This window comes from Oryctolagus cuniculus, chromosome 2, assembly GCF_051225735.1.
Source record: "Oryctolagus cuniculus isolate XC-2025 breed Fujian yellow rabbit chromosome 2, ASM5122573v1, whole genome shotgun sequence".
Lineage (NCBI taxonomy): Eukaryota > Metazoa > Chordata > Mammalia > Lagomorpha > Leporidae > Oryctolagus > Oryctolagus cuniculus.
Window position 1 is genome coordinate 95,540,812 of NC_142868.1, and position 24,972 is coordinate 95,565,783.

The 24,972-nt window shown below is 39.8% G+C and overlaps 1 protein-coding gene across 3 annotated transcripts in view; it reads left to right on the forward strand.

Moving 5' to 3' along the window:
- Positions 1-24,972, forward strand: part of HOOK3 (hook microtubule tethering protein 3) — a 125,696-nt gene that overhangs the window by 90,591 nt on the left and 10,133 nt on the right. The window contains exons 16-21 of one of the 3 annotated variants that reach the window (XM_002720760.6): positions 1,641-1,728; positions 5,361-5,395; positions 8,968-9,050; positions 21,038-21,138; positions 22,800-22,904; positions 23,067-23,138. In XM_002720760.6, coding sequence (XP_002720806.1) covers positions 1,641-1,728; positions 5,361-5,395; positions 8,968-9,050; positions 21,038-21,138; positions 22,800-22,904; positions 23,067-23,138 — 484 coding nt within the window. Of the gene's footprint in view, positions 1-1,640; positions 1,729-3,409; positions 5,217-5,360; positions 5,396-8,967; positions 9,051-21,037; positions 21,139-22,799; positions 22,905-23,066; positions 23,139-24,972 lie in introns of those variants that run through there. The other 2 variants (XM_051832317.3, XM_089325942.1) reach the window with 2 other exon arrangements.

A 24,972-nucleotide genomic window follows, 5' to 3' on the forward strand; every position in this document is an offset into this window, starting at 1 on the left:
GCCAGTGCACTGCTGCCGGCGCACCGCGCTGATCCGATGGCAGGAGCCAGGTGCTTCTCCTGGTCTCCCATGGGGTGCAGGGCCCAAGCACTTGGGCCATCCTCCACTGCACTCCCTGGCCATAGCAGAGAGCTGGCCTGGAAGAGGGGCAACCGGGACAGAATCCGGTGCCCCGACCGGGACTAGAACCCGGTGTGCCGGTGCTGCAAGGCGGAGGATTAGCCTAGTGAGCCGTGGCGCCGGCCAGTGTTATTTTTGATGTATTCTTTTGTGTTTTCTCAAAACATTTCTTCCTCTGTCACCTACATTTGTATCTCAGGTTTATTTAGTAGTAATAATTGTAATAGCTTCGTCCCAGTCTTCATGCCTGCTCTTTGACCTGTGCTTAAGCTCTTACATTTATATTTATTTATTTACTTTATTTGAAAGGCAAAAAGGGAGAGAGGAAAACAGACTGAGAACCAAAGATCTCCCATACCTGCAACATCTGGGGCTGGGCAGGCCAAAGCTGGGAACCAGGAATTCAGTCCAGGTCTCCCATGTGGGCAGCACAGGGACACATCATCTGCTTCCTCCTAGGGTACACACATTAGCAGAAAGCTGCAATCAGAAGCAGAACCAGGACTCAAACCCAGGCACTCCCAATATGGGATGAAGGTGTCTCAGCCAGCATCCTAACCACTACACCAGACATCTGCTCTTGGTGTTTTTATAACATTTTCCACTTTAAATTCAATGTACCCTGTCTAAAATACTATCTGATCATGTTTTCCTCTTCTTGGAACCCTTCAGTATCACCCAACACCTAGGAAACAACTGATCTACTAAATGTAAACCTAGAGAATTTATGAAGCCCTGGAATCAGCATTTTAGAAGTCATCTGGGTTATTCCAATTTCAGCCAAATTTAAGGATTTTCAATTGTAAGATAAATTCCAGACTCTCTGTGTTTCATACAGGGTTGTATCCTACCTGTTTCGTTTCTCCAGTCATTCTTCCCCTTATAACTTATTCTTCAGCCATACTGTTCCAGAACACACTGTAACGTTGAATTTTTTCTGTACATTTTTTTGTACATACTGACCTCTGTCTTTAATCCTCTTTTACTCTTAACCACTTAAGTATATTATTTATTGTTCTAATCTCAATTCAGGTCAAGCCTGTAACTCTTCCATAGAATTCTTGATTCTTTGAGCAGTCACCATTTCATTTGTATACCTGTGCACACTATTGGGAAGTATTTATTTCACTGTATTTTTAGTTGTTTACATGTTCACCTTCACACAAGACTTTAGCTCGCTTGAATGCAATGATCTTGTAATAATCAGGCTGAGCCTAGTGCCTGACACAGTCTGCATGAACATTTATTGAAGGGAATCCAGATAAATAAGTATTTGCAAGTACATCAGATCCAGAAAGCAAAACTACATTTGAAAACATCATTAGAGATTTCAAGCAATATGAAGATAATATGAAAAGTGAACTCAGAACATGAGGCTGCTAACTCTACAACTACCGCTATATATTTCTGTATCATGAGGCTTTATTTTGCTAATTACACTCCTGTCTAACCAGTATGACTACTAAAGGAAAAAAAAGGCATGCCAGTATTTGGAAAATTAATGTACATTTGATTTCTAGGCTGGTGAATCAAAGACTTCTGGAAGTACAGTCACAAGTCGAAGAATTGCAAAAATCTTTACAGGATCACGGCTCAAAAGCAGAAGATGTAAGTTTTATTATGTCCCAGCCATGGCCAAAACTTCTACAATATTGAGAAAGGCTACAATTTTTATTTTTTATTTGATGATCTCTATTCAAATAGCTTAGTATTGTATTTATTATAAAAATCAGAGTAGTTTCCTTTTACAACATTTTGTATAAAAGCCTAGACAGTACTTTATTGTCTTAGATTCAGTCTGTTGAAGTTCGTGTCAAGTTGTTAGCTAAGCGTAGACATTTGTAAGGTAGAAAATTTTAATGTAAACTTGATAATTTGGAAAATAATGCCGTCTCTAGATTTGAGTCCTGCTCCTCCCCCTTCACTCTCACCATTCGTTGGAGTCCCTGAGTGCTCTGCACATGTCTTCCTTGGCTTCGCGGGCCCAGACTTTCACCTGGAATATGCTATAGACAGTGAGCCAAGGACTGTACCTTCACTTCAGCATCTGACCATCTGACACAGTGCTTAGGTGACATGTAGTGCTCATCAGTCCCTGGCAAAGTATGAATCAGTCATCTTTCTACATGTGCTTTGCATTTAATAAGCAACATGCATTAGAGCTTACTTGTAAAGTGTTCAGGGAATAGGGTCAAAGGAGGAAAAATGACATTTTAGTGACTGATCTTCTCTTCAGTCAGTTCTTTTGTTGTTATTTTTTTCCCCTGTTGCGAGTGTATTTGCTGTCAACTCTGGCATTTAAGTATAAATCTACTTGATTGTTTCCATTGACGATTGTTTTGGAGGATCAACTTCCAAATCATAGATACAGACAGTTACATCCAGCCTTACTAACATAAAAGAAAAGCAGTCAAAGAAGGGAAGTTGAGCATATCAATGGAAACTTGAAAATACTAGATATAAAATCTCACCAAGAACTTAATTTTTATCAGTTTCTCCAAATATACCTCTTGTTTCTATTGGCAACATGTTCTTTTTTCTGATATTGGTGATTTTTATTTTATCTCTTACTTATTACCAACATTTAAACTACCTTTGCCCTTATTAAAATGAAACTAGTTTGTAATGCCTTAGAAAAAACAGATGTTTCTATCTAAAATGTGAAGACACAAAGAGGTGAAATAAAACCATCATTAATGTATTAAAATTCTAAACCTAATTATGAGCATATTAGAGATGAGCCCAAAAAGGTAACACTTCTGAAGTCATTGAAATCACTTTATCCCTAACCTGAGGTAAATGTAAATTCGTTCTGATCTCTAAAATTTGGAGGAGACTTTTTGATTTGCTAGGTTAAGGAAGGGAAGGGCATATAATATATGGGAGGTAACAGCAGTGAAACATCAGTGTTGGCTGAACTTCACCTACTGCTATGCTTTATCCTCCTTCACTAAAGCACAGATGAAGTAATGTACTTGAGAAGTGAGATGCCAGTCCTACCAAGTACTGGTTTTGTGATTAGTCAGCTGCCTAGATGCTAGTGAGACATCATGCTCAAAGCCATGCAGATTTGGTGTTTTTGCCTCACTGTTCTCTCTCACTAACCTTCAGTGCTGCATCTCAGGCATGTGTACACAGAGAGAACCTGCCAGATGGAATTGGTTCCCTCTGAAGAAGAACAACATAATTTCTGCCTGTTTCTGTTACCAAAAGCAAAGTCCTTTCATGTGACCAAGTCAGAGTAGGATGATTTGCACATTTTTATTATTTTTATGTCATTTGTTTTTAGCATGGAAGCAGAAAAGCATTGTTATATCCAGTCATGTGGATAATTTGAGCTAGCCACAGTATATAAAACTCCAGAGAACAAGACAGGATGAGGAGACCATAGAAGAAAGAAAAATGTACATTTCTGAAACAAAATGCGTATCTTTTACTTCTGTTCATGAATTACTAAATCAAATCGTTCCTTCTATTGGCTGCTGTGTTTGCTTCATACTAATATGTCCTCTCTGTCTCTTGGCATGGTTTCTGCTCAAGGCTATTGTAAGTATGGCTTCCTATTCATTTCTATATATTGAGCAGTTTTTAAATTTATACATGATCTGACATCACAGTTGATGGTATTGAAATTTTAAATTTAAGGCACTTTTATGCAAAATGCATATACTAGCTTTATTTGCCTTACAGATTTATGACCTTTTCAGTTAACATACTTAAAGGATATAAAAATCATAAAAAATTAAGCCAACGAGTATAAGTATACTCTTGTTTTTGTTTTTGTTTCGGCTTTTCCCTCATCTGACTTCATTATGGCAACTCATATATAGAAGATATTGTGGTACTAGCTTCTTATCACAGTCTACTACATATTTTGATAGTAACAGTTGTCAGTTTGGAGAGGCATTGTGGCATAAGAAACGTGAAAGTGAAGACTATGCACAGCCTTTGGAGTCTGGCAGACCTGGCTGTTCATCTGGGTCTGTCCCTTAAACACTACTAAATATTCTTTAGCCTCATCTCCTTCAATTGTTAGACGGGGCCAATATGACACAGTGTTGTGAGATTTGCGTAAGACAATGTGAATGGCTTGCTTTAGTGCCGACTCTGGCATATTAACGATACATTTAATTTTTTAGAAATATATTATCTCAGTTAAAATTAATGGTGCTAGAGGTAATGAAAATATAAGTATAAAAATAAAGCTAATGGTTCTTTAAAAAGTATTTACACGTTGCTGTCTGTACTAAAGAAGAAACAAGCAGTAGTCAAAAGGTAATAGAGCTGTTATCTTGGTATATTTGGGGGAAACAGTGATATAGGAGACTCTGGTTCACTGATAGGCTGTGGTTAACATACTGCACAAGGAAGTGGATTTGAAATCTCCTGGAGCTGAGTTAGTATGCACTTGAATAAATAGTTACTGGTAGCTGTTATTAAAAGGCAACTGAAAATTAAAGAACGTGGCATGAAGGATGTTTTTCCCTCATTGCTGCTATGGATTGCTGGGACAGTTTGTCTATACTAATTGGAGTTTTACTGTATTAATTGTTTTAACTATTTTTCTCAGAATGAAATGTTTCATAAAATTCATTAATACCTACCTTACAAGTATTTAATTATGAAACTGAGCAATCCTATAAAGAATGGCTTTATTGTTGGTCAGCTTTTATTTCCTGCTTTTCAGGAGAATTTTTTCTTTTTTTTTCAATACCCAGTCAGAGCTGCATTTTCCAGCATCTTAAAAATGTGTACATATACCATCCTTCATATTTGCATACCATTGTATAAATGATTTGCAACCTATGCATATTCATAAATCACTGGTTAAGTCAGTAAGTCTGGAAATTGAACCAAGACTTTATTGTGCAAGGAAAGCAATAAAACAGATGAACAATGTCTTAGGAAAAGCCTGTTGCTGTTAAGAGTATTCCTTGCCTGTTGAATCCAGTAATATTAAATGTATACTTAATATGTGATTTTTTCATTCATTTCTTTGACTACAAAGAATGCAAATATCCAGTTTCTGGATATTTTATACTGATTGCTCCTACTTATGGGCTGCCTTCTTCCTTAATTAAAGAGAATTAAACTGATACATGGTGTGTTTTGAACTCTTTGACCAAAGAAATTACTAAGGGCTTACTAAATGTCAGTTATTACCGTACTCTTAATTTTTAAAAAATTATTTACTATTTAAAATTCTATGTAATAAGTTAATTTTCATTTTCCATTTTCAGTCAGTTCTTCTAAAAAAGAAGCTTGAGGAACACCTGTAAGTATGACAGCTGTTGAAGCTTGCTCTTTTGCTGTGGAACCTCAGTGCTTGTGTCCGGTGGTTATGGAGGCGGTAGTCAGTGGCACAGCAAGGAGCAGAGAATTGAAAGCGAGTGGACGGTGTCCAGAGGGTTGTCCCTGCCCCGGGTTCTCAGGTCAAAACAACTGCATTAGCACCATTCTCTCACAGAGACATGAAGAGACTTGTGTCTTCCTGATGTATGTATGATCAGGTCAGGGATCGGAGACACTCAGAAGTCTTTTTCTATAAGGGCCCCGTAGCGATGACTGTCGACTGCCGGCCCCAGTCTGCATCACAGCTACCAGCGCTGTGGCTGTGGCTGTGACTGTGGCTTGAAAGCTGCTGGGATGGACAGGAACTGGCAGTGTGACTGCTACAGTAGGACTCCCTCTGAGGGACAGGCAGCCGGCTAAGCCAGCCTGTGGGCTGTAGTGAAGTGTGGCTAGCTGAATCTTCGGCCTTAAGCAGATTTTCGAACATTTTCTTGAATTACAACCAAGTAGGACTTCCTCATCTAAATGATGAAATATAGTCTAAAATGTCCACATTTGTTTCTTCCTGAAGACAGTGTTAGGAAACTTCATAATTTTTCTTGCACTGAGAACAACCTCTATCCTTCCTGTCACATTTGAGCCAAGCTCCTTGCAGGCTCTGAAGACAGAGTGACCTTGAACTGTCAAAGTGTTCCACTGTCACACTCTGCTAAACTAGACACAGAGATAATTTCTACTTGTTCTGCTGCGAGTGGAAAGAAATCCCGGAACAGTGTGCCATTTGAATGCGCGGATTCCTGATGTCCAGAATATCCAGAATTTCTGTTCAGTATTTTCATACTGCAGCTGACTGAAGAAAGGGAAGCCATGGGTAAGGGGGACAGGTGTATGTCCATCTTCACCTGCCCGCTGATAAGGACACCAGTCGCTGGATCTAGGGCCAGCACTGATCCAGTATGACCTCCTCTTTCCCATTTACATCCAATTTCCAAGTAACACCACCTTCACAAGTACTAGGGGTAAGATCCTCAGGTTACTTTTTTGGGAAAAACAGTTAAAACCCCCTCCCCCTCCACATCACAAACAGTTGTCTCAAAAGATAGTCAATCTCAGATGGCCCAGGTGGCTGGGTCTCTGCCCCCGACATGGGAGACCTGGATGGAGTTCTAGGCATCCAGCTTTGTCCTGGCCCAGGGTCAGTTGTTATGGCCATTTGGGGAGTGAACCAGCAGATTGGAAATTTGTGTGTGTGTGTGTGTGTGTGTATCTGTAACTCTGCCTTTCAAATAGATTAATTAAATCTTTATTTTTAAAAACTAGTCTATCATACAAATTTCAAAAACATTGGAGACCACTTTAAACATACCAAATTGGTAAAAAAAAAAAAAAAATTAAGATCAGACTTAGTAACTGCTGCTGAAGATGTTGAACGATGCTAGGTCTTATCCGCTGCCAGTAGCAGTATTCATCAGTTCATTTAATAAACTTGGACACACATATATTCAGTTCTGTATATGCCATAGATATTTAGAAATACTGCTCTCTGTGTGTAGTGAGAGATAGAGAAGTAATTGTGGGAAAATATGATCGGTAAACACAGAACAGCAAAAACAAGACAAATATCCACTAGTTGGAAAGTGATAGAATGAGGTAAATTTAAACAATAGAACAGCATTCATTGGTGAAAATGTGTAAACTGAGCTAACATCAACATAGATGACTTAAGAACAAGTGTCATAAAGGATCCAAGTCAGGGCCATCCTTAATGAGTGATGGGTAAAGTAACAGTTGGGTAAAACTAAGCAGTACTGTATTCAAGGATAACACATAGGTAATAAAACCATCAGGAGAATGATTAAAAATCTAGAGTTTGATGGCAGACATTTGGCCTAGCAGTTAAGAAGCTGGTTGGGAGGCCTGCATCTCACATCAGAGTGCCTAGGTTCGAATTTAGCTCCTGGTCCCAATTCCAACTACCTGCTGATGCATACCTTGGGAGGCAGCAGGTGAAGGCTCAAGTGTTGGGTCCCTGCCACACATGTGGGAGATCTGAATTGAGTTCTCAGCCTTCTGGCTTTGGCCTGACCCAGCCCTGGCTGCTGCAAATATGGGGAAGAGGGAGAGCTTTCTCTCTGTCTGTCTCCTTTTCTCTCACATAGTTTTTCTTCAAAATCGTGGACGTTAAGAAGAGGTTTCAGACACGTGTAGCTCCTAGGGTTTGGGGATAATTTCTATTTCTAAACACAGTGGTGATTCACTGGTGTTGGGTTTTTGGTTGTTTCAGGGTTGCTTAAGAGAGTTCTTATTTATTTATATGTTAACAGAGATACACAGACAGAGGTCTTCCATCCACTGGTTCACTCCCCAAATGCCCACAGCAGCTGGGTCTGGGCCAGGCAGAAGCCAGGAGCCCAGAACTCAGTCCAGGTCTCACACGGGTGGCAGGAACCCAACTATTTGAGCCATCACCTGTTGCTTTCCAGTGTGCATCTCAGGAGGAGGCAGGAATTGGAAGTGGAGCCAGGACTTGAACACAAGCACTCTAATATGGAGTGCAAGTGTCCAAGTAGACAACGCCTACCCCAGGGGCGTGGTTTTTTTTCTTCTCCCCCTTTATATTGTATATTATATTTATATTGAATCTGGTACATCACGTGTCACACATGTTACACCCATAATAATAATTTATTGAAAGAGAATAAGGTTTGTGAAAGTATTAGGCATAGAAAAATCATAAATAGGCCTAACAGAGCACTCAGTTTATCTTCCAGTTTTTACAACCTTTTTTCCAGCTCATGCAATATAAATATAGTGTGACACTAAATACTATAAAACGACAATGACACATATAAAAACTAGGAAAGAAACTTGCTTTCTGCCAATTACTTCTTTTATATTCGGATATTACACAGAGTAAAAACATTAAAAAGTTCCTAAATTCATAGCTTGCAGAATGTTAACCTACATAATTCAGATCAACATGGTCCCAGCGACCCAGCAGAATGCTCGGTCCTCCCTGCTGCTGATTGGTCTTGGCCCTAGCCTAACATTCTGCTGACATCTGGCACTTACATTAAGTTTCAAAATTCATATAAATGTAATCCCACAGTACTCTCCTTTGTACTTCCTTTGTTCAGCATTATTCTCATATTTATGTGGTTGCATGTATCATTAGTTCATCATTTTTTATTGATTCCATTGTATATTTAGAACTTCATTTTTTTTACAACAAGATTTGCCATTGTAAATCCTCTCCAAAGTTTTAAATTTAACTTTTTACAGTATCCTTATTCTTCAAAAAAATAAAGATCTATACTTTCTTACACAGGCTTAAATGAAAGAAGTGACTATTGTCCCAAGTGAAAGAGGAAATTTTTGTCTTTACTGTACAGTTAACTTTAACATATTATTAAATTTGTGTCAATTAGTCTTTCATATTTGTTTCATAGCACTTCGGAGAACTGCAAATGTACTCCAGATATATGGATCTTAGACCTTTACTTTGAATCAAAAACAAAAACACTAGATGACACAGTATTGCATGTTTTGTTACAGAGAGAAGCTGCATGAAGCCAATAATGAATTGCAGAAGAAGAGAGCCATTATTGAAGATCTTGAGCCAAGGTTTAACAATAGTTGTGAGTATTTCCTCATTAGCATAGTTTGTTTTGCAGTTAATTAATTAATTTTTTCTCCCAGAAAACTTTTATTTAAAGAATGCAAATGTCATGCTTTTCATAAATACAACTTTAGGAATATAGTGATTCTTCCCACCATTCTTGCCCTCCCATTTAGACTCCCACCCATCTTCCTTCTCTCTCTCCTATTCTCATTATTTTTTACTAAGATCTATTTTCAATTAACTTTATACACATACAATTAACTCTACACTAAGTAAAAAGTTCAACAAATTGTATGAGAAAGAAAAACTGTTCCTCAACCATGGAGACAAGGGCTGTTCAAAGTCATTTTTTCTCATAATGTTAATTTCACCCACACAGACACACAAAGTATAAAGTACTGTTTGAAGACTGGTTTTACCGTTGATTCTCTTAGTGTAACTCGTTAAAGACAGAGGTCCTACATGGGGAACAAGTACACAGTGACTCCTGTTGTTGATTTAACAATTAACACTCTTATTTATGACATCAGTGATCACCCGAGGTTCTTGTCATGAGCTGCCAGGGATATGGAAGTCTCTGAGTCCACAAAGTCTAACATTATTTAGACAAGGCTGTAATCAAAGTGGAAGTTCTCCCTTCAAAGAAAGGAAGATGGCCCCTTCTTTCCACTGAGATCTCATTCACAGAGATCTTTCATGCAGGTCATTTTTTGCCACAGTGTCTTGGCTTTCCATGCCTGAAATACTTTCATGGGCTTTTTAGCCAGATCCAAATGCCTTAAGGGCTAATTCTGAGGCCAGAGTGCTGTTTAGGGTGTTTGTCATTCTATGAATCTGCTGTGTGGCCTGTTTCCCATGTTGGATCGTTCTCTCCTTTTTAATTCTATTATTATTAGCAGACACTTGGTCTTATTTATGTGATCCCTTTGATACTTAATCCTATCTTTATGATCAGTTATGAATTTAAACCGATCACTTTACTTAGTAAGATGGCATTGGTACCTGCCAACTTAATGGGATTTGGAGTCCCATTTCAAGTTTTTAGCTTTACCCTTAGGGGTAAGTCCCAGGGAACATGTGCCAAACTATACACTTCCTCCCTCTCTTATTCCCACTCTTACTTTTTTTTTTTTTTTTTTAACAGGTAGAGTTAAACAGTAAGGGAGAGAGAGAGACAGAGAAAGGTCTTCCTTTCTGTTGGTTCACCCCTGTCCCCCCACAATGGTCACTACGGCCGGTGCTACGCCAATTCGAAGCCAGGAGCCAGGTGCTTCCTCCTGGTCTCCCATGCGGGTGCAGGGCCCAAGCACTTGGGCCATCCTCCATTGCCCTCCTGGGCCACAGCAGAGAGCTGGACTAGAAGAGATGCAACCAGGACAGAATCCGGCGCCCCAACCGGGACTAGAACCTGGGGTGCCAATGCCACAGGCAGAGGATTAGCCAAGTGAGCCACGGCACCAGCCTCCCACCCTTACTTTTAACAGGGATCAATTTTCTATTGGATTTAAACACATAAAAATAATTCTGTTTTAAGTAAAGAGTTCAACCAATGGTATTAAGTAAAAAAAGAACTTGCTAAAAAAGAATAAAATAGTAAGTTATTCCTTGACAGTCAGGACAAGGGCTGATCAAGTCATTGCTTCTCGTAGTGTCAGTTTCACTTCTACAGGTTTCCTTTTAGGTGCTCAGTTAGTTGTCATAGGTCAGGGAGAACATATATTTGTCCCTTTGGGACTGGCTTATTTTTTTAAGTATGATATTTTCCAGAATCATCCATTTTGTTGCAATGGCTGGATTTCTTTTTTTTTTTTTAACCACTGTATAGTATTCCATAGAGTACATGTCCCATAATTTCTTTATCCAGTCTTCCATTGACGGACACTTTAGGTTGATTCCATGTCTTAGCTATTGTGAACTGAGCTGCAATAAACATGGAGGTGCAGATAGCTCTTTTATTTGCCTATTTCATTTCCCTTGGATAAATTCTGAGGAATGGAATGGATGGGTTGTATGGTAGGACTATGTTCAGATTTCTGAGGTATCTCCAAACTGTCTTCCGTAGTGGCTTTACCAGCTTGCATTCCCACCAACAATGGATTAGGGTACCTTTTTCCCCACATCCTCGCCAACGTTTGTTGTTTGTTGATTTCTATATGAAAACCATTCTAATGGGAGTGAGATGAAACCTCATTGAGGTTTTGATTTGCATTTCCCTGATGGCTAGTGATCCTGAGCATTTTTTCATGTGTCTCTTGGCCATTTGGATTTCCTCTTTTGAAAAATATCTGTTTAAGTCCTTTGCCCATTTCTTCACTGGGTTGTTTGTTTTTGTTGTTGTTGTTGTTGTGGAGTTTCTTGATCTCTTTGTAGATTCTGGTTATTAATCCTTTATCAGTTGCATAATTTGCAAATATTTTTTCCCATTCTGTCGGTTGCTTCTTCACTTTCCTGTTTCTTTTGCAGTACAGAAACTTCTCAATTTGATGTAATCCCAATTGTTAATTTTGGCCTTGACTACCTGTGCCTCTGGGGTCTTTTCCAAGAAGTCTTTGATTATGCCAATATCTTGCAGTGTTTCTCCCATGTTCTCTAAGAATTTGATGGTGTCAGGTTGTAAATTTAGATCTTTAATCCATGTTGAGTGGATTTTTGTGTAAGGTGTAAGGCAGGAGTCTTGCTTCATTCTTCTACATGTGGAAATGTATTTTCCTAGCAGCATTTGTTAAATAGACTGTCCTTGCGCCAGGGATTGGTTTTCGCTCCTTGGTCAAATATAAGTTGGTTGTAGAAGTTTGGATTGATTTCTGGTGTTTCTATTGTATTCCATTGGTCTATCCATCTGTTTCTGTACCAGTACCATGCTGTTTTGATTATAACTGCCCTGTAGTAGTATGTCTTTAACACTGATATTGTGATGCCTCCGGCTTTGTTTTTTGTTGTATGAGATTTTGTAAACTATTCAGGGTCTCATGTGCCTCCATATGAATTTCAGCATCATTTTTTCCAGATATGAGAAGAATGTCTTTGGTATTTTTATTTGTATTGCATTGAATCTGTAAATTGCTTTTGGAAGGATGGACATTTTGATGATACTGATTATTCCAATCCATGAACATGGATGATTTTTTCCATTTATTTGTATCTTCTTCTATTTCTTTATTTAATATTTTGTAATTCTCATCATAGATCTTTGACATCCTTGGTTAAATTTATTCTAAGGTATTTAATTTTTCTTGTAGCTATCGTGAATGAGATTGATCTTAGAAGTTCCTTCTCGGGGCCAGCACCATAGCACAGTAGGTTAATCCTCTGCATGTGGCACCAGCATCCCATATAGGTGCTGGTTCTAGTCCCATCTGCTCCACTTCCAATTCAGCTCTCTGCTATGGCCTGGGAAAGCAGTACAAGATGTTCAAGTCCTTGGGCCCCTGCACCCATGTGGCAGACCTGGTAGAAGCTCCTGGCTCCTGGTTCCTGGCTTCGGATTGGCACAGCTCCAGCTGTTGCAGCCAGTTGGGGAGTAAACAAACGGATGGAAGACCTTTCTCTCTCTCTCTTCCTCTCACTATCTGTAACTCTACCTCTCAAATAAATAAATAAAACCTTTAAAAAAAAGAGTTCTTTCTCATCCATGGCATTGTCTTTGTATACAAAGGCTGTTGATTTTGTGTATTGAGTTTATATCCTGCTACTTTACCAAACTCTTCTATGAGTTCCAGTAGTCTCTTAGCAGAGTCTTCTAGATGCTCTCTATATTTAGAATTATGTAGTCTGCAAAGAGAGATAGTTTGACTTCCCCCTTCCCAATTTGTATCCCTTTGATTTCTTTTTCTTGCCTAATGGCTCTGGCTAATACTTCGAGGACTATATTGAACCACAGTGTTGAAAGAGGGGATCCCTGTCTGTTACCGAATCTCAGTGGGAATGCTTCCAACTTTTCCCCACTCAGTAGGACACTGGCCATGGGTTTGTCATAAATTGCATTGATTGTGTTGAGGAATGTTCCTTCTTTACCCAATTTGTTAAGAGTTATCATCATGAAAGGGTGTTGTGTTTTATCAAGTGCTTTCTCTATATCTATTGAGATGAGCATATGGTTTTTGTTTAGCAGTTTGTTAATGTGCTGTATCACATTGATTAATTTGCAAATGTTGATCCATCCCTGTATAGCAGGGATAAATCCCACTTGGTCTGGGTGGATGATCTCTCTGAAGTGTTGTTGAATTCTATTGGATAGAATTTTGTTGAGGATTTTTACATCTGTGTTCATCAGAGAAATTGGTCTATAATTCTCTTTCTCTGTTGCATCTCTTTCAGGTTTAGGAATTAAGGTGATGCTGTCTTTATAGAATTTCAGAGGATTCTCTCCCTTTCAGTTGTTTTGAATCACTTGAGAAGAACTTAAACGTCTGGTAGAACTCAGCAGTGAAGCCATCTGGTCCTGGGGTTTTCTTAGTTGGGTGGGGCTTTATTACTGATTCAATTTCCGTCTTGGTTATGGGTCTATCTTCATGGCTCAATTTTAGGTAGGCTGTATGTGTCCAGGAATCTTTCCATTTCTTCTTGGTTTCCCAGTTAGCATACAGTTCTTTATAGTAATTTCTGATGATTCTTTTTATTTCTGTGATGTCTGTTGTTATATTTCCTTTTTCATCTCTAATTTTATTGATTTGGGTCTTCTTTCTCCTTTTTTTGGTTATTTGGGCCAATGGTGTGTCAATTTTGTTTATTTTTTCAAAACACCAGCTCTTCGTTTTGATGATCTTTTTTTACTTCAGATTCAATTTTGTTGATTTCTTCACTAATTGTAATTATTTCTTTTCTCCTCTTAGTTTTGTATTTGGTTTGCTGCTGTTTTTCTAGATCTTTGAGATCATTGATAGTTCATTTTTCGGGTGCCTTTCCAATTTCTTGATGTAGGCACCAAATGCTATAAACTTTCCTCTTAACACTGCTTTTGCTGTTTCCCCTAAGTTTTTTTTTTTGTTTGTTTTTTGTTTTTTGTTTTTTGGAAGGCAGAGTTAGACAGTGAGAGAGAGAGACAGAGAGAAAGGTCTTCCTTTTCCTGTTGGTTCATCCCTCAATGGTCGCTACGGCTGGCACGCTGCGGCCAGCGCACCATGCCAACCCAAAGCCAGGAGCCAGGTGCTTCCTCCTGGTCTCGCATGCAGGTGCAGGGCCCAAGCACTTGGGCCATCCTCCACTGCCTTCCTGGGCCACAGCAGAGAGCTGGACTGGAAGAGGAGCAATCAGGACAGAATCCGGCACCCCAACCGGGACTAGAACCCGGGGTGCCGGCGCTGCAGGCGGAGGATTAGCTGAGTGAGCCACGGCTCTGGCTCCCATAAGTTTTGATATGTTGTGTTGTTATCTTCATTTGCTTCTAGAAAGCTTTTGATTTCTTTTTTGATTTATTTTATGACTCACTATCGATTTAGGGCCATGTTGTTCAGTATCCATGTGTTTTCATATGTTCTAGAGATTCCCGAGTTGCTGATTTCCAGCTTCATTCCACTGTAATCTGATAAAATGCGTGACGTGAATTTGATTATTTTGAATTTGCTGAGACTTGCTTTATGGCCTAGTATGTGATCAATCCTAGAGAAAGTTCTATGTACTGCTGAGAAGAATGTCTATTTTGCAACTGTAGGATGAAAAGTTCTGTAGGTATCTGTTAGGTCCATTTAATCTACAGTCTTGATTAAATCTGCTGTTTCCTTGCTGATTTTCTGTCTGGTTGGTCTGTCCACTGCTGTAAGTGGGGTATTGAAGTCCCCCATTATATTGTATTGGACTCTATGTCTCCCTTTAGATCCCTTAACATTTCTTTTAAGTACTTAGGTATCCTGTCATTAGGCGCATATACATTTATAATAGTTATATCTTCCTATTGAATTGATCCCTTAATCATTACTTAGTGCCTTTCTTTGTCTCTTTTAACAATTTTTGTGTTAAAGTCTATTTTGTCTGATATTGGGATGGTTATACCAGATCTTTTTTGGTTTCTGTTGGCATGGAGTATCTTTTTCCATCCTTTTACTTTCAGTCTGTTTGCATCTGTGTTGGTGAGACATGTTTCTTGTAGGCAGGAAATAAATGGGGTTACTTCACTGTGATGATCATTTCTGGTCATGTCTATTAGGAGTTCTATGTGTTTCCTGTACTTGGACATCCTTTTCTTTTTCCAAATTAGGGAAGTTTTCTGGTATTATTTCACTAAAAAGTCCTTTTAATCCATCATCTCTTTCCAAGCCTTCAAGAACTTCTAGAACCCGTATGTTGAGTTGTTTGATAGCATCCTGTAGATTCCCAATAGTGTTTTTTAGTTTTCTAATTTCCTCTTCTTGTTTTTTGTTTGTATAATTTCCTGTGTTTGTCTTCTAAGTTCAATATTCTTTCTTCTGCTTCACTGATTCTGTTGTTAAGGCTTTCCACTGTATTTTTTATTTGTTCTATTAAATTCTTCATTTCGTTTTAATTTCTCTTTAAGATTTCAATTTCATGAGAGAAACTTTATTCTGTATCCTGTACAGATTTCAGTAGTTCATGCATTTGCTTCTGATTACTTCTGTGTAATCTTATGATCAATTTTTTGAATTCCATTTCATGCATTTCTTCCATCTCATCATCTTCACAATCTAGTATTGAAGTGTCATGTTCTTTTGGGGGCATCATTTTGTCGCTCCCCGTCTTCGTGGAGGAACGACACAGGACCATGCGCTGTTCTTTCATCTGCTCGGCCCTCCCCGGGTTTGCTGCTGGTTCTTCCCGGGTTGGCTACCATCCCTTCCACCTCCGTGGAAGGGCGGTTCCCCCTGGCCACTTTCCCCACTTCCACAGGGGAGCGGCACACCGCCGGCCGGCTCTCTCGGGGGCTGCACAGGTGTTCCTTCAGGTAGATGTTCCCCTTAGATGTTCCTGGTGCATGTTGTCTCTCTCCTCCTTTATAGTCCTCTTCCACCAATCCCAACTCTGCTACCCACACGCTGAGTACGCTGCTCTCCTCCAATCAGGAGCAGGTCCTACAGTTTATTGGTTGAACTGGAGGCAGCTGTGTAGAAGCTGTTTCTCCCTTCTCAGCGCCATATTGTGGGAGAGCAGATGCACAGAACAAGTCTTAATTCCAGTAACTTAGTCTAGTCCGAGTTGCTCCCCACAATTTTGTCCTCCTTATTCTTGTTTCTTGAATTGGTGTATTTGTTGTTCAGCATTTGTGGAGATACTCGTTGTTTTCTTGTTGTTGTTGTTGTTGTTGTTGTTTGTTTTTTTTTTGCTTTGGTGGCTTTTATCTTTGTACTATGACTCTGTAGATAAGTGGAGTTTCTGCATTCAGTGACTATCTAGAGGCTTGTAGTGGGTGTGGCGAGGGAAGCTCTATTCAGTTCTCCAGGGTGAAGGGCATATCTAAGGTGACACACCCAGGTTTGGGGGGAGGGTAAATTTCTTTCTCTCTCTTTTTTGTTAATCAGAAGGGAAGTTTATTCTTAGCTGAGCTCCTCTCCTCAAAGGAGACCAGTGCCTGTTCATTAGCCCCCAGTGGGTATAATATTCATCCACTTTGCCCTAAGAACCACACAAAGGATCTGTACAATGCTCAGAGTAAGTTCAGATTCCCCAGCAATGTTCCTCACCAGGTAACCAGGGAGCCCTGATCATGTGGAGCCTCCCACAGTGACTGCCCAACGTTCCAGCCACACCATGAGTCCCCCCACACAGCCTGCACAGAAGCCCAGTCACGAGCTCCCAGCCCTCTGTTAGTTCTCCCCACCAGAGTTAGGAGTGTCCACTAGGCTGGTTGCTGGGTGCAGACATGAGCTGGAGCAGCTGTTAGATATGTCCAAAATGGTACCCACTCTATTGGCTTATTATAGAATGCCATTTAAAGTGATCGGGGAGAGAAACGTGTGCTTCCTTTTGTTTTTCTCCTCTAGTTTGGCAGGTAAACTATCCTTCATGGGGCTCCAAGCCTGATTCCCTCTAGGCTCTTCCTGTAACTTTAGCACCAGTGGCTTGGGCTGCTGCAGTCTGGTCTCACCTCACTTTCCAACACTGGTGTGTTGGCTCTGGGCTTCTGGAGTTGGGTTGTAGGCGGCGCCCATGCCCTCCATGTAGGTCTACTGTGTACCTCTAATTTGAGTAGAGTTTCTGCTGCCGTTTTCTCCCTAACTCTTCTCTGAGACTGCACTCTCTCTACTTTTTTTAAACTATCTTCTCCTGGACTAGAGCAGTAAGCTCCCTCCATACTCTGCCATCTTGCAACTTCTCCCATCCTTACACTTTCACTCTGCGGGTACCTTTATTGGAGAGATGTGTTTCTTGTAGGCAGTAAATAGATGGATTTTGTAGTTTAATTCATTCAGCCAGTCTATCTTTTAACTAGAGAGTTGAGGCTATTTACATTCAAGGTGACTATTGAAGAATAATGATTTGGCCCTGCCATTTTCCGTAAATATTCCTATTGTTTACTTTGATTTCCTTTGTATTTTTACTTGGAGATTTTTTGCCTTTACCTTATTTCATAGTGATGACTGTGTTTCTGTTTTTTCTGTGTAGCACATCCTTAAGCATCTTTTGTAAGGCTGGACAATGGTGACAAATTCACCTTCATTCATAAATAGCTTTGCAGGGTACAGTATCCTGGCTTGACAGTTTTTTTCTCTTAATAGTTGGAACATATCTCTCCATTCTCTCCTACTTGTAAGGTTTCTGATGAGAAGTCTGCTGTGAGTCTAATTGAAGATCTTCTGAGAATAATCTGGTGTTTCTCTCATTCACATCTTAGAATCTTTTCTTTATGTTTTCTTGTGGAGAGTTTGACTACAGTGTGTCATGGTAAAGATCTTTTCTGGTCATGTCTGTTAGGAATTTGTGCTTCCTGTACTTGGATGTCCCTTTCTTTCTCCAAATTAGGGAAGTTTTCTGTTACTATTTCACTAAAAAGGCCTTCTAATCCTTTCTCTCTTTCCAAGCTTTCAGGAACTCCTAAGACTTGTTTTGGGTCACTTGATAGTATCCCATAAATCTTTTACACTGTATTTTAGTGTTTTAATTTCTTCTTCTTTATTTTGGTCTGAGTGTAAAATTTCCAGATTGTCTTCTAACTCAGATATTCTTTCTTTTGCCTTATTGAGTTGTATTGAAATCTTCATTTCCAGTATTTGTTTTGATTTCTCTTTAGAATCTCAGTTTCATGGAAAAAACTTCATTCATGTCATGTACAGATTTCTTTATTTCATTAATTTGCTTCTGATTACTTCTAAGTAATCCTATGATCAATTTTTAGGATTCCATTTCTGGCATTCCATCAACCTCTTCACATTCCAGCATTGAAGTATTGCGTTCTTTTGGGAATGTCATGAGTCTTCTTTATTCTTCTTTCTTGAATTGCTGTGTTTATTATTCGACGTTTGTGGAGATACTTGTTGGTTTTTTCTTTGTTTTCTCCCTGTTAGGATTTTATGTTTGAACTGGGCCTCTGTGGATTAGTGGAGTATCCACTCTTTCAGTGAATACCCAGAGGCATGTGCTGGGTGTGATCAGGGAGCTTTGTTCAGTGCTCCAGAGTGAGAGGAGTGTCCAAGGTGGCACCCAACTTGGGCATGATAAATCTCTCTCTCTTTTTTTTTTTTTTTTTTTTTTTCACCTGAGGGGAGGCTTGTTCTGCTCTGTTGGCTTAGTGTCAGGCTCACCTCCTCTCTTCAAAGGAGAGCAATGCCTGGGCGCTAGCCACAATGGGTGCAGTTTTCATCCACACTGCCACAAGAACCACACAGAGGATCCATGCAGTCCTCAGTGTGAACATGGATCCTGCAGCAATGACCCTCACCAGGGAATCAGGGATGCCTGAGCATGTGGAGCTGCCCACAGTGATTGCCAGAAGTGCCAGTCACACCTGCCGTCTTCCCATGTAGCCATAGTTTTTTCATAGTCCTGGCATACAAGGCTCCCACATCTCCTGTCAATTCTCCCAGCCAGACTCAGGCGTCTCCTCTTCTGCTAGTTACTGGGCAAGCAGACATGAGCTGGTCCTCTTTCGGTTTGTTACAGGACACCAGTGCCTGGAAATTGGGAGATAGAAACATGCCCGCTTTTTCCCTCTAGATTGGCAGGAACACTGTCCCCTACAAGGCTCCAAGCTGGACTCATGCCAGACTCTTCTCTCAGCTTTATTTTCAGTGGTTTGGGCTGCTGCATTCTGGTCTCACCTCACTCCATAGCTGGTACCTAGGCTATCGGCTACAGGGGTTCAGAGTCTTGCACGTCCACAGCCTCCATGTAGATCCGCTCTGTCCCTCTAATTTGCTTGGAGTTTCCTCTGCCTTCTCCTTACCTCTTCCCAGAGACTGCACTCTCTCCACTTTCTTTTAACTATCTTCTTCTAGACTAGAGCAGTATGCTCCGCCATCCTGACCTCTCTTCTGCAGTTAATTTTCATTAACATAGTTTTAAATTGGGTTAGCCATCAACTACCCTAATGATAATGAGTTTATATAAAATTGTTTCTTTTAGAAGAGGCCCTACTTTGTATTCCAGGAGTTAAAAAATTAGCTTGACTTACAGAATGAGTATATAATCACCTTATATGTCTTAAATTTCTAATTATACTTAAGAATTTTTCCTTAACTGTAAATTCTAATGAATATATGAAGTTCAATTTTTTTTTTTGGTAGAATGACAGCTCCCATCTGCTGGTTCACCCTCCAAATGTATGCAATGGTTGGGACTAGATAGGACTAAAGCCAGGATCAGTGAATTCAGTCTGATTCTACCACATGGGTAGGGACCTGGTTGGTTAAACTATCGCCGCTGCATCCTTGGGTCTACATTAGCAGGAAACTGGAGTCAGGAGCTAAACCTGGAAATTGGATCCAGATGATCCAGTGTAGGACACTGTTGTTCTAACCCATGTTTTAACTGCTGGGCTAAACAGCAATGTGTGAGGTTAGATACTTTCATAGTGTAGTTGGATATAAGTCAGCCATACTTGTGTTTCCATTGATTTTTTTAAAATTTTTTATTTTATTTTATTTTATTTTTATTTTTTGACAGGCAGAGTGGACAGTGAGAAAGAGAGACAGAGAGAAAGGTCTTCCTTTTGCCGTTGGTTCACCCTCCAATGGCCGCCACAGCTGGTGCGCTGCGGCTGGCGTACCGTGCTGATCCGATGGCAGGAGCAGGTACTTATCCTGGTCTCCCATGGGGTGCAGGGCCCAAGCACCTGGGCCGTCCTCCACTGCACTCCCGGGCCACAGCAGAGAGCTGGCCTGGAAGAGGGGCAACCGGGACAGAATCCGGCGCCCCGACCGGGATTAGAACCCGGTGTGCCGGTGCCGCAAGGCGGAGGATTAGCCTAGTGAGCTGCGGCGCCGGCCTTCCATTGATTTTGACATTGGTAGATAGCTTGACTTTATTTTGTAGGGAGACAAGACAGATTTTACTTTTTATAACTTATGATAAAATACACATAACAAAACTTAACCATTTGAAATGTCCAATTCAGTGACATTAACTGCATGTACCCTGTACAACCATCACCAGTACCACTCGTCTACAAAACTTTTTCTGTCTTCTCAAACTGGAGTTCTATACCTGAAACTGATAGTATCCCCCAGTACCCTGCCTGTGTTCTCTGCCCCTCTCAGTAATCACTCTTCTATTTTGTGTCTCAAGTAGAATCATGGGAAATTTATCCTATTATATGTGGTTTATTTCATTTATCCTTTTATTTTCACTTAGTGTAATCTCTCCATGTTGTAGTATGTATAAAATTTAAAGATAGACAGTATAACATCGTACCTATATGTCACATTTGTTTACCCAGTCATCAATGTAATATATGCATTTCCATACTGACTTTTTCTTGTAAAAAAATAAGATTTGAATTTATGTATAGAAATAGATTAAACAGTCTCTCAGTTACCACATATTATTTATTTTGTCAAGTAAAATGTTTTTAAAGTTGTTGCAATCTAAAAAATTACTTTTGCTTTGTTTTGTATGCAGCCTTAAAAATTGAAGAATTACAAGAAGCTTTACGGAAGAAGGAAGAGGAAATGAAGCAAATGGAAGAACGATATAAAAAATACTTAGAGAAAGCCAAAAGTGTAAGTATGAATTAGTGGGCATCTCGTTCTATTTCATGATCATGTCTCATTAAAGTCTGGAAATACAGTGTCCACACAGAACAGTGACATCTCATGAAGAGAGCTACCACCAAAAAAAAAAAAAAAAAAAAAACAAGAAATCTTTTTAGAAACAAAAGAACCTCAGCAAGAAGCAGTGATCACACCAGGTCACCCTGAAGATTACTAATGAATTACCGAGAAAATATAGCTGGTATAGGAAATGAACGGCCAATCCAAAGCCAGGAGCCAGGAGCTTCTTCCTGGTCTCCCACATGGGTCCAGGGGTCCAAGCAGTTGGGCCATCTCCTACTGCTTTCCCAGGCCATAGCAAGAGAACTGGATCAGAAGTGCAGCAGCCAGGACATGAACCGGTGCCCCTATAGAATGCTAGTGCTGCAGGCAGCAGCTTTATCTGCTAAGCCACAGTACCAGCCCCTGCTGGTTTTCTTACAGATAATAATAGTATTATGATTATGTAGGATAATATCCTTAATCTAAGGAGGTGCACTCTAAAGTATGTGAGGAATATTTGTCATGAGTTTGAATTATTTTTTTTTATTTGACAGAGTTAGACAGTCAGAGACAGAGAGAAAGGTCTTCCTTCCGTTGGTTAACCCCCCAAATGGCTGCCACAGCCGGCACTGCACCGATCCGAAGCCAGGAGCCAGGTGCTTCTTCCTGGTCTCCCATGCGGGTGCAGGGCCCAAGCACTTGGGCCATCCTCCACTGCCCTCCCAGGCCACAGCAGAGAGCTGGACTGGGAGAGGAGCAACCGGGACTAGAACCCGGTGCCCATATGGGATGCCGGTGCCACAGGCAGAGGATTTAGCGAGTGAGCCATGGCGCTGGCTCCTGTGAATTATTTTAAAATAGTCCCCAAAACAAGCGTGGGGTGTGTGTGTGTAAAAGTCTTAAAGGTGGGCAGGCATCAGTTGCAGGCATTAAGATGCAGTTTTGGTGCCTGCCTCCTTATTGGAGTTCCTGAGTTCAAGTCCCGGGTCCTCTCCCAGTTCCAGCTTCCTGATTCCAGTACTTGGATCCTGCTACACACATGAGAGCCCTGATTGCGTTCCAGGCTTCTGGCTTCAACCTGGCCCAGTGTTGACTGTTGCAGGCACTTGGGGAATGAACCAGCAGATAGAAGATCTTTCTCTGTCTCTGTTTCTGTTTCTCTGCCTTTTAAAGACGAAAACACCTTTATCCTTCAAAAAAAGACCTTTCCCTAGAGACCTGTGGCTTGTCAGCCAAAATTGCCAGCAGTGCCCATGACCAAACTAAACTTGCAGAAGAGGAAACGGGGTCACAGTGCTAGGCTGAAATCGTTGGGACCAGCAGCTCTTGAAAGTTCCTGCTATTCAGAGTCAGGGAGCTGAGCCAAGTCAGGGGACAGGGAAAGGGTAGAAGCTGGTAGAAATACTCCTGTGGCAGTATTCATTAATTTTAAACCAGAATTACTTCCTAAAATTGATTCTTTATACAATGCTAAAGTTGGAACAATTTATATAATTTCATACATTTACAGTTTAAAGTATCCTTGTAAGATAGCTGGGTATTCTTTGCTTCTTTTTTAAATAATTGTATTCTTCAATGTTAAATTATCTAAGTTTGAGAGTTTTTAGATTTTTCATTACTTTTTGTAGGTTATCCGCACTTTAGATCCTAAACAGAATCAAGGAGCAGCACCAGAAATACAAGCTCTTAAAAATCAGCTCCAGGAACGGGACCGACTTTTCCATTCATTGGAGGTAGTATGCTATATACTATGCCATAAAATACTGGTTTTTAAATTTTATGTTCTGGAAGTCTTGCTGTATTTTATAAATACCCATGGATTTAGGCAATTAATTGTAAGCATCTTATTTATATTGTTTTATATCTTTACATGTATACATATGTTTGTTCTTTAGAAAGAATATGAGAAAACGAAGAGTCAAAGAGAGATGGAGGAGAAATACATTGTTAGTGCCTGGTACAATATGGTAAGAAAATAGCATGTTAGAATGTAATGCAAAATTTGGTGAATTGTACTACTTTTACTGTAGAAGTAATTCTACCAAGTGAATCTGAAAGTAATTGCTAACCTAACACACTAATAGAAGCTTAGCTAACGCTCACCCTAGGACTGTATTAGGACCACCATAAATAGGTTTAGGACATTTGAAAACCTGAGAAGATAGCAAAATGAATGTCAGTTTAATTTCTGTCCCTCAGAGCCACAATTTACGGAAGATGGACATGAATAATGCCTAACATAGATGCAGTGGCTTTTGTCTATGTGAACTATTTCAGCACCTTTGCTGAGTGTATTTACATTGATGGTTTAGCCATCGCATGGGGTTTAGGAAATCCATAATGGTCAGATCCTAAGCCACAGGTGGTTTTGTGATTGAGTGATCGAGCGCACAACACTACACATGCTACAGGGGAAAACACATGCACTTGCATTCTGGTCTGAATGGGAATAGTTGTGTTTTAAAATGCTCAACTTCTTTGACGTTTTTTTCTCAGGTTTTTTGCCTTCCTTCTTTTTCTTCTTCTTCCCAAAAGGACCACTTCTTTCTTTTTAAAATGTTAATTATGTGAGACAGGAAATGGAACCAAATTCCTTTCATGGTTGCCTTGTGACCCTGTAGGCCTGACAATGGCACAACACCTTTGTTCGTATGTTACAGTTATAATTGATACAGCCTTTTAAAGGTTAGTATCCCTGGCCTAATAATTTGATTTGATCTTTGTCAAAATTTATAAATTTGGGGCAGAATTTTGGCATAGTGGTTAAGATATAGTTTGGGATGCCCACATCCCATGTTGTCATGCCTGGGTTCAGTCCTACCTCCACTTTCAGGGCAGTTTCCTGCTAAAGTGTACCCTGGGAGGCAACAGGTGATGATGGTTCAAGGACTTTGGTCTCTGCCTGCTATGTGAGACTCATGGCTTTGGTCTGTTGCAGGCATTTGGGGTATGAACTAGCTTATGGAGGGTCCCTTTCTCCCTGTCTCTCTCTGTCTTTCAAATATTACAAAAGTAAATTTAAATTCATAAACAAGTAACATGTTATGTCCTCACATATTTTTGTCTTGGTCAAAACTATATATTTAAGGCTTTATCGCAATTTTTTTAAAAAAGAAATCCTATTGGATTTATAAAACTCTTATTGTTAACAAATACAGATTCTTGAGAATTACCATTTAATAATAGAAAACACTGTTTAGGGACTTTCTCTGAGAATTCTGTTCACAGTTATTTTGTCTCTTCATTGTCTTCCTTGAAGCATGGTGCTCACAATCTTTGCGTTCTACACCTTAGTCCTTGTTAGTGATTTAATACTTTTGATTGATTTTTTTTACTTTAAAAATTGTACTTTAAAAATTCTTATGGAACCAGATGTCTTTCTTCTGTGACCATGGTTCTAAAGAGTAGTCCTAATTGTGCACTCCTCAGAGAGAGATGTTCAGGTCAGATTACCAGCACCAGCATCACACTGACCTTAAGAGAGCCCTGCAGCCCAGCTGACTGAAGTGGACATGAGATGATTGCTGGAGAGAGGTTTGAAGTAGCTCAGGGAATCCTTGAATGTCATGTGATGGTTACTGATGTCTTAAAAATATGTGAAGAATTTGCCCCAATTTCTTGAATGTGAAAATGAAAAAGAATATTTTAACTAATATATATTAGTATATGTAGTCAGTTTAGATATTTGTTAATTTTTCAGATCCTTAAGTGCTTTGTTTTCAAATTGAGCTTAAAAAATGTTCTGAACTTTCTCATTGAGGAAATGTGCATTTGGGTATGCACGATAGACTGACGTTAAGT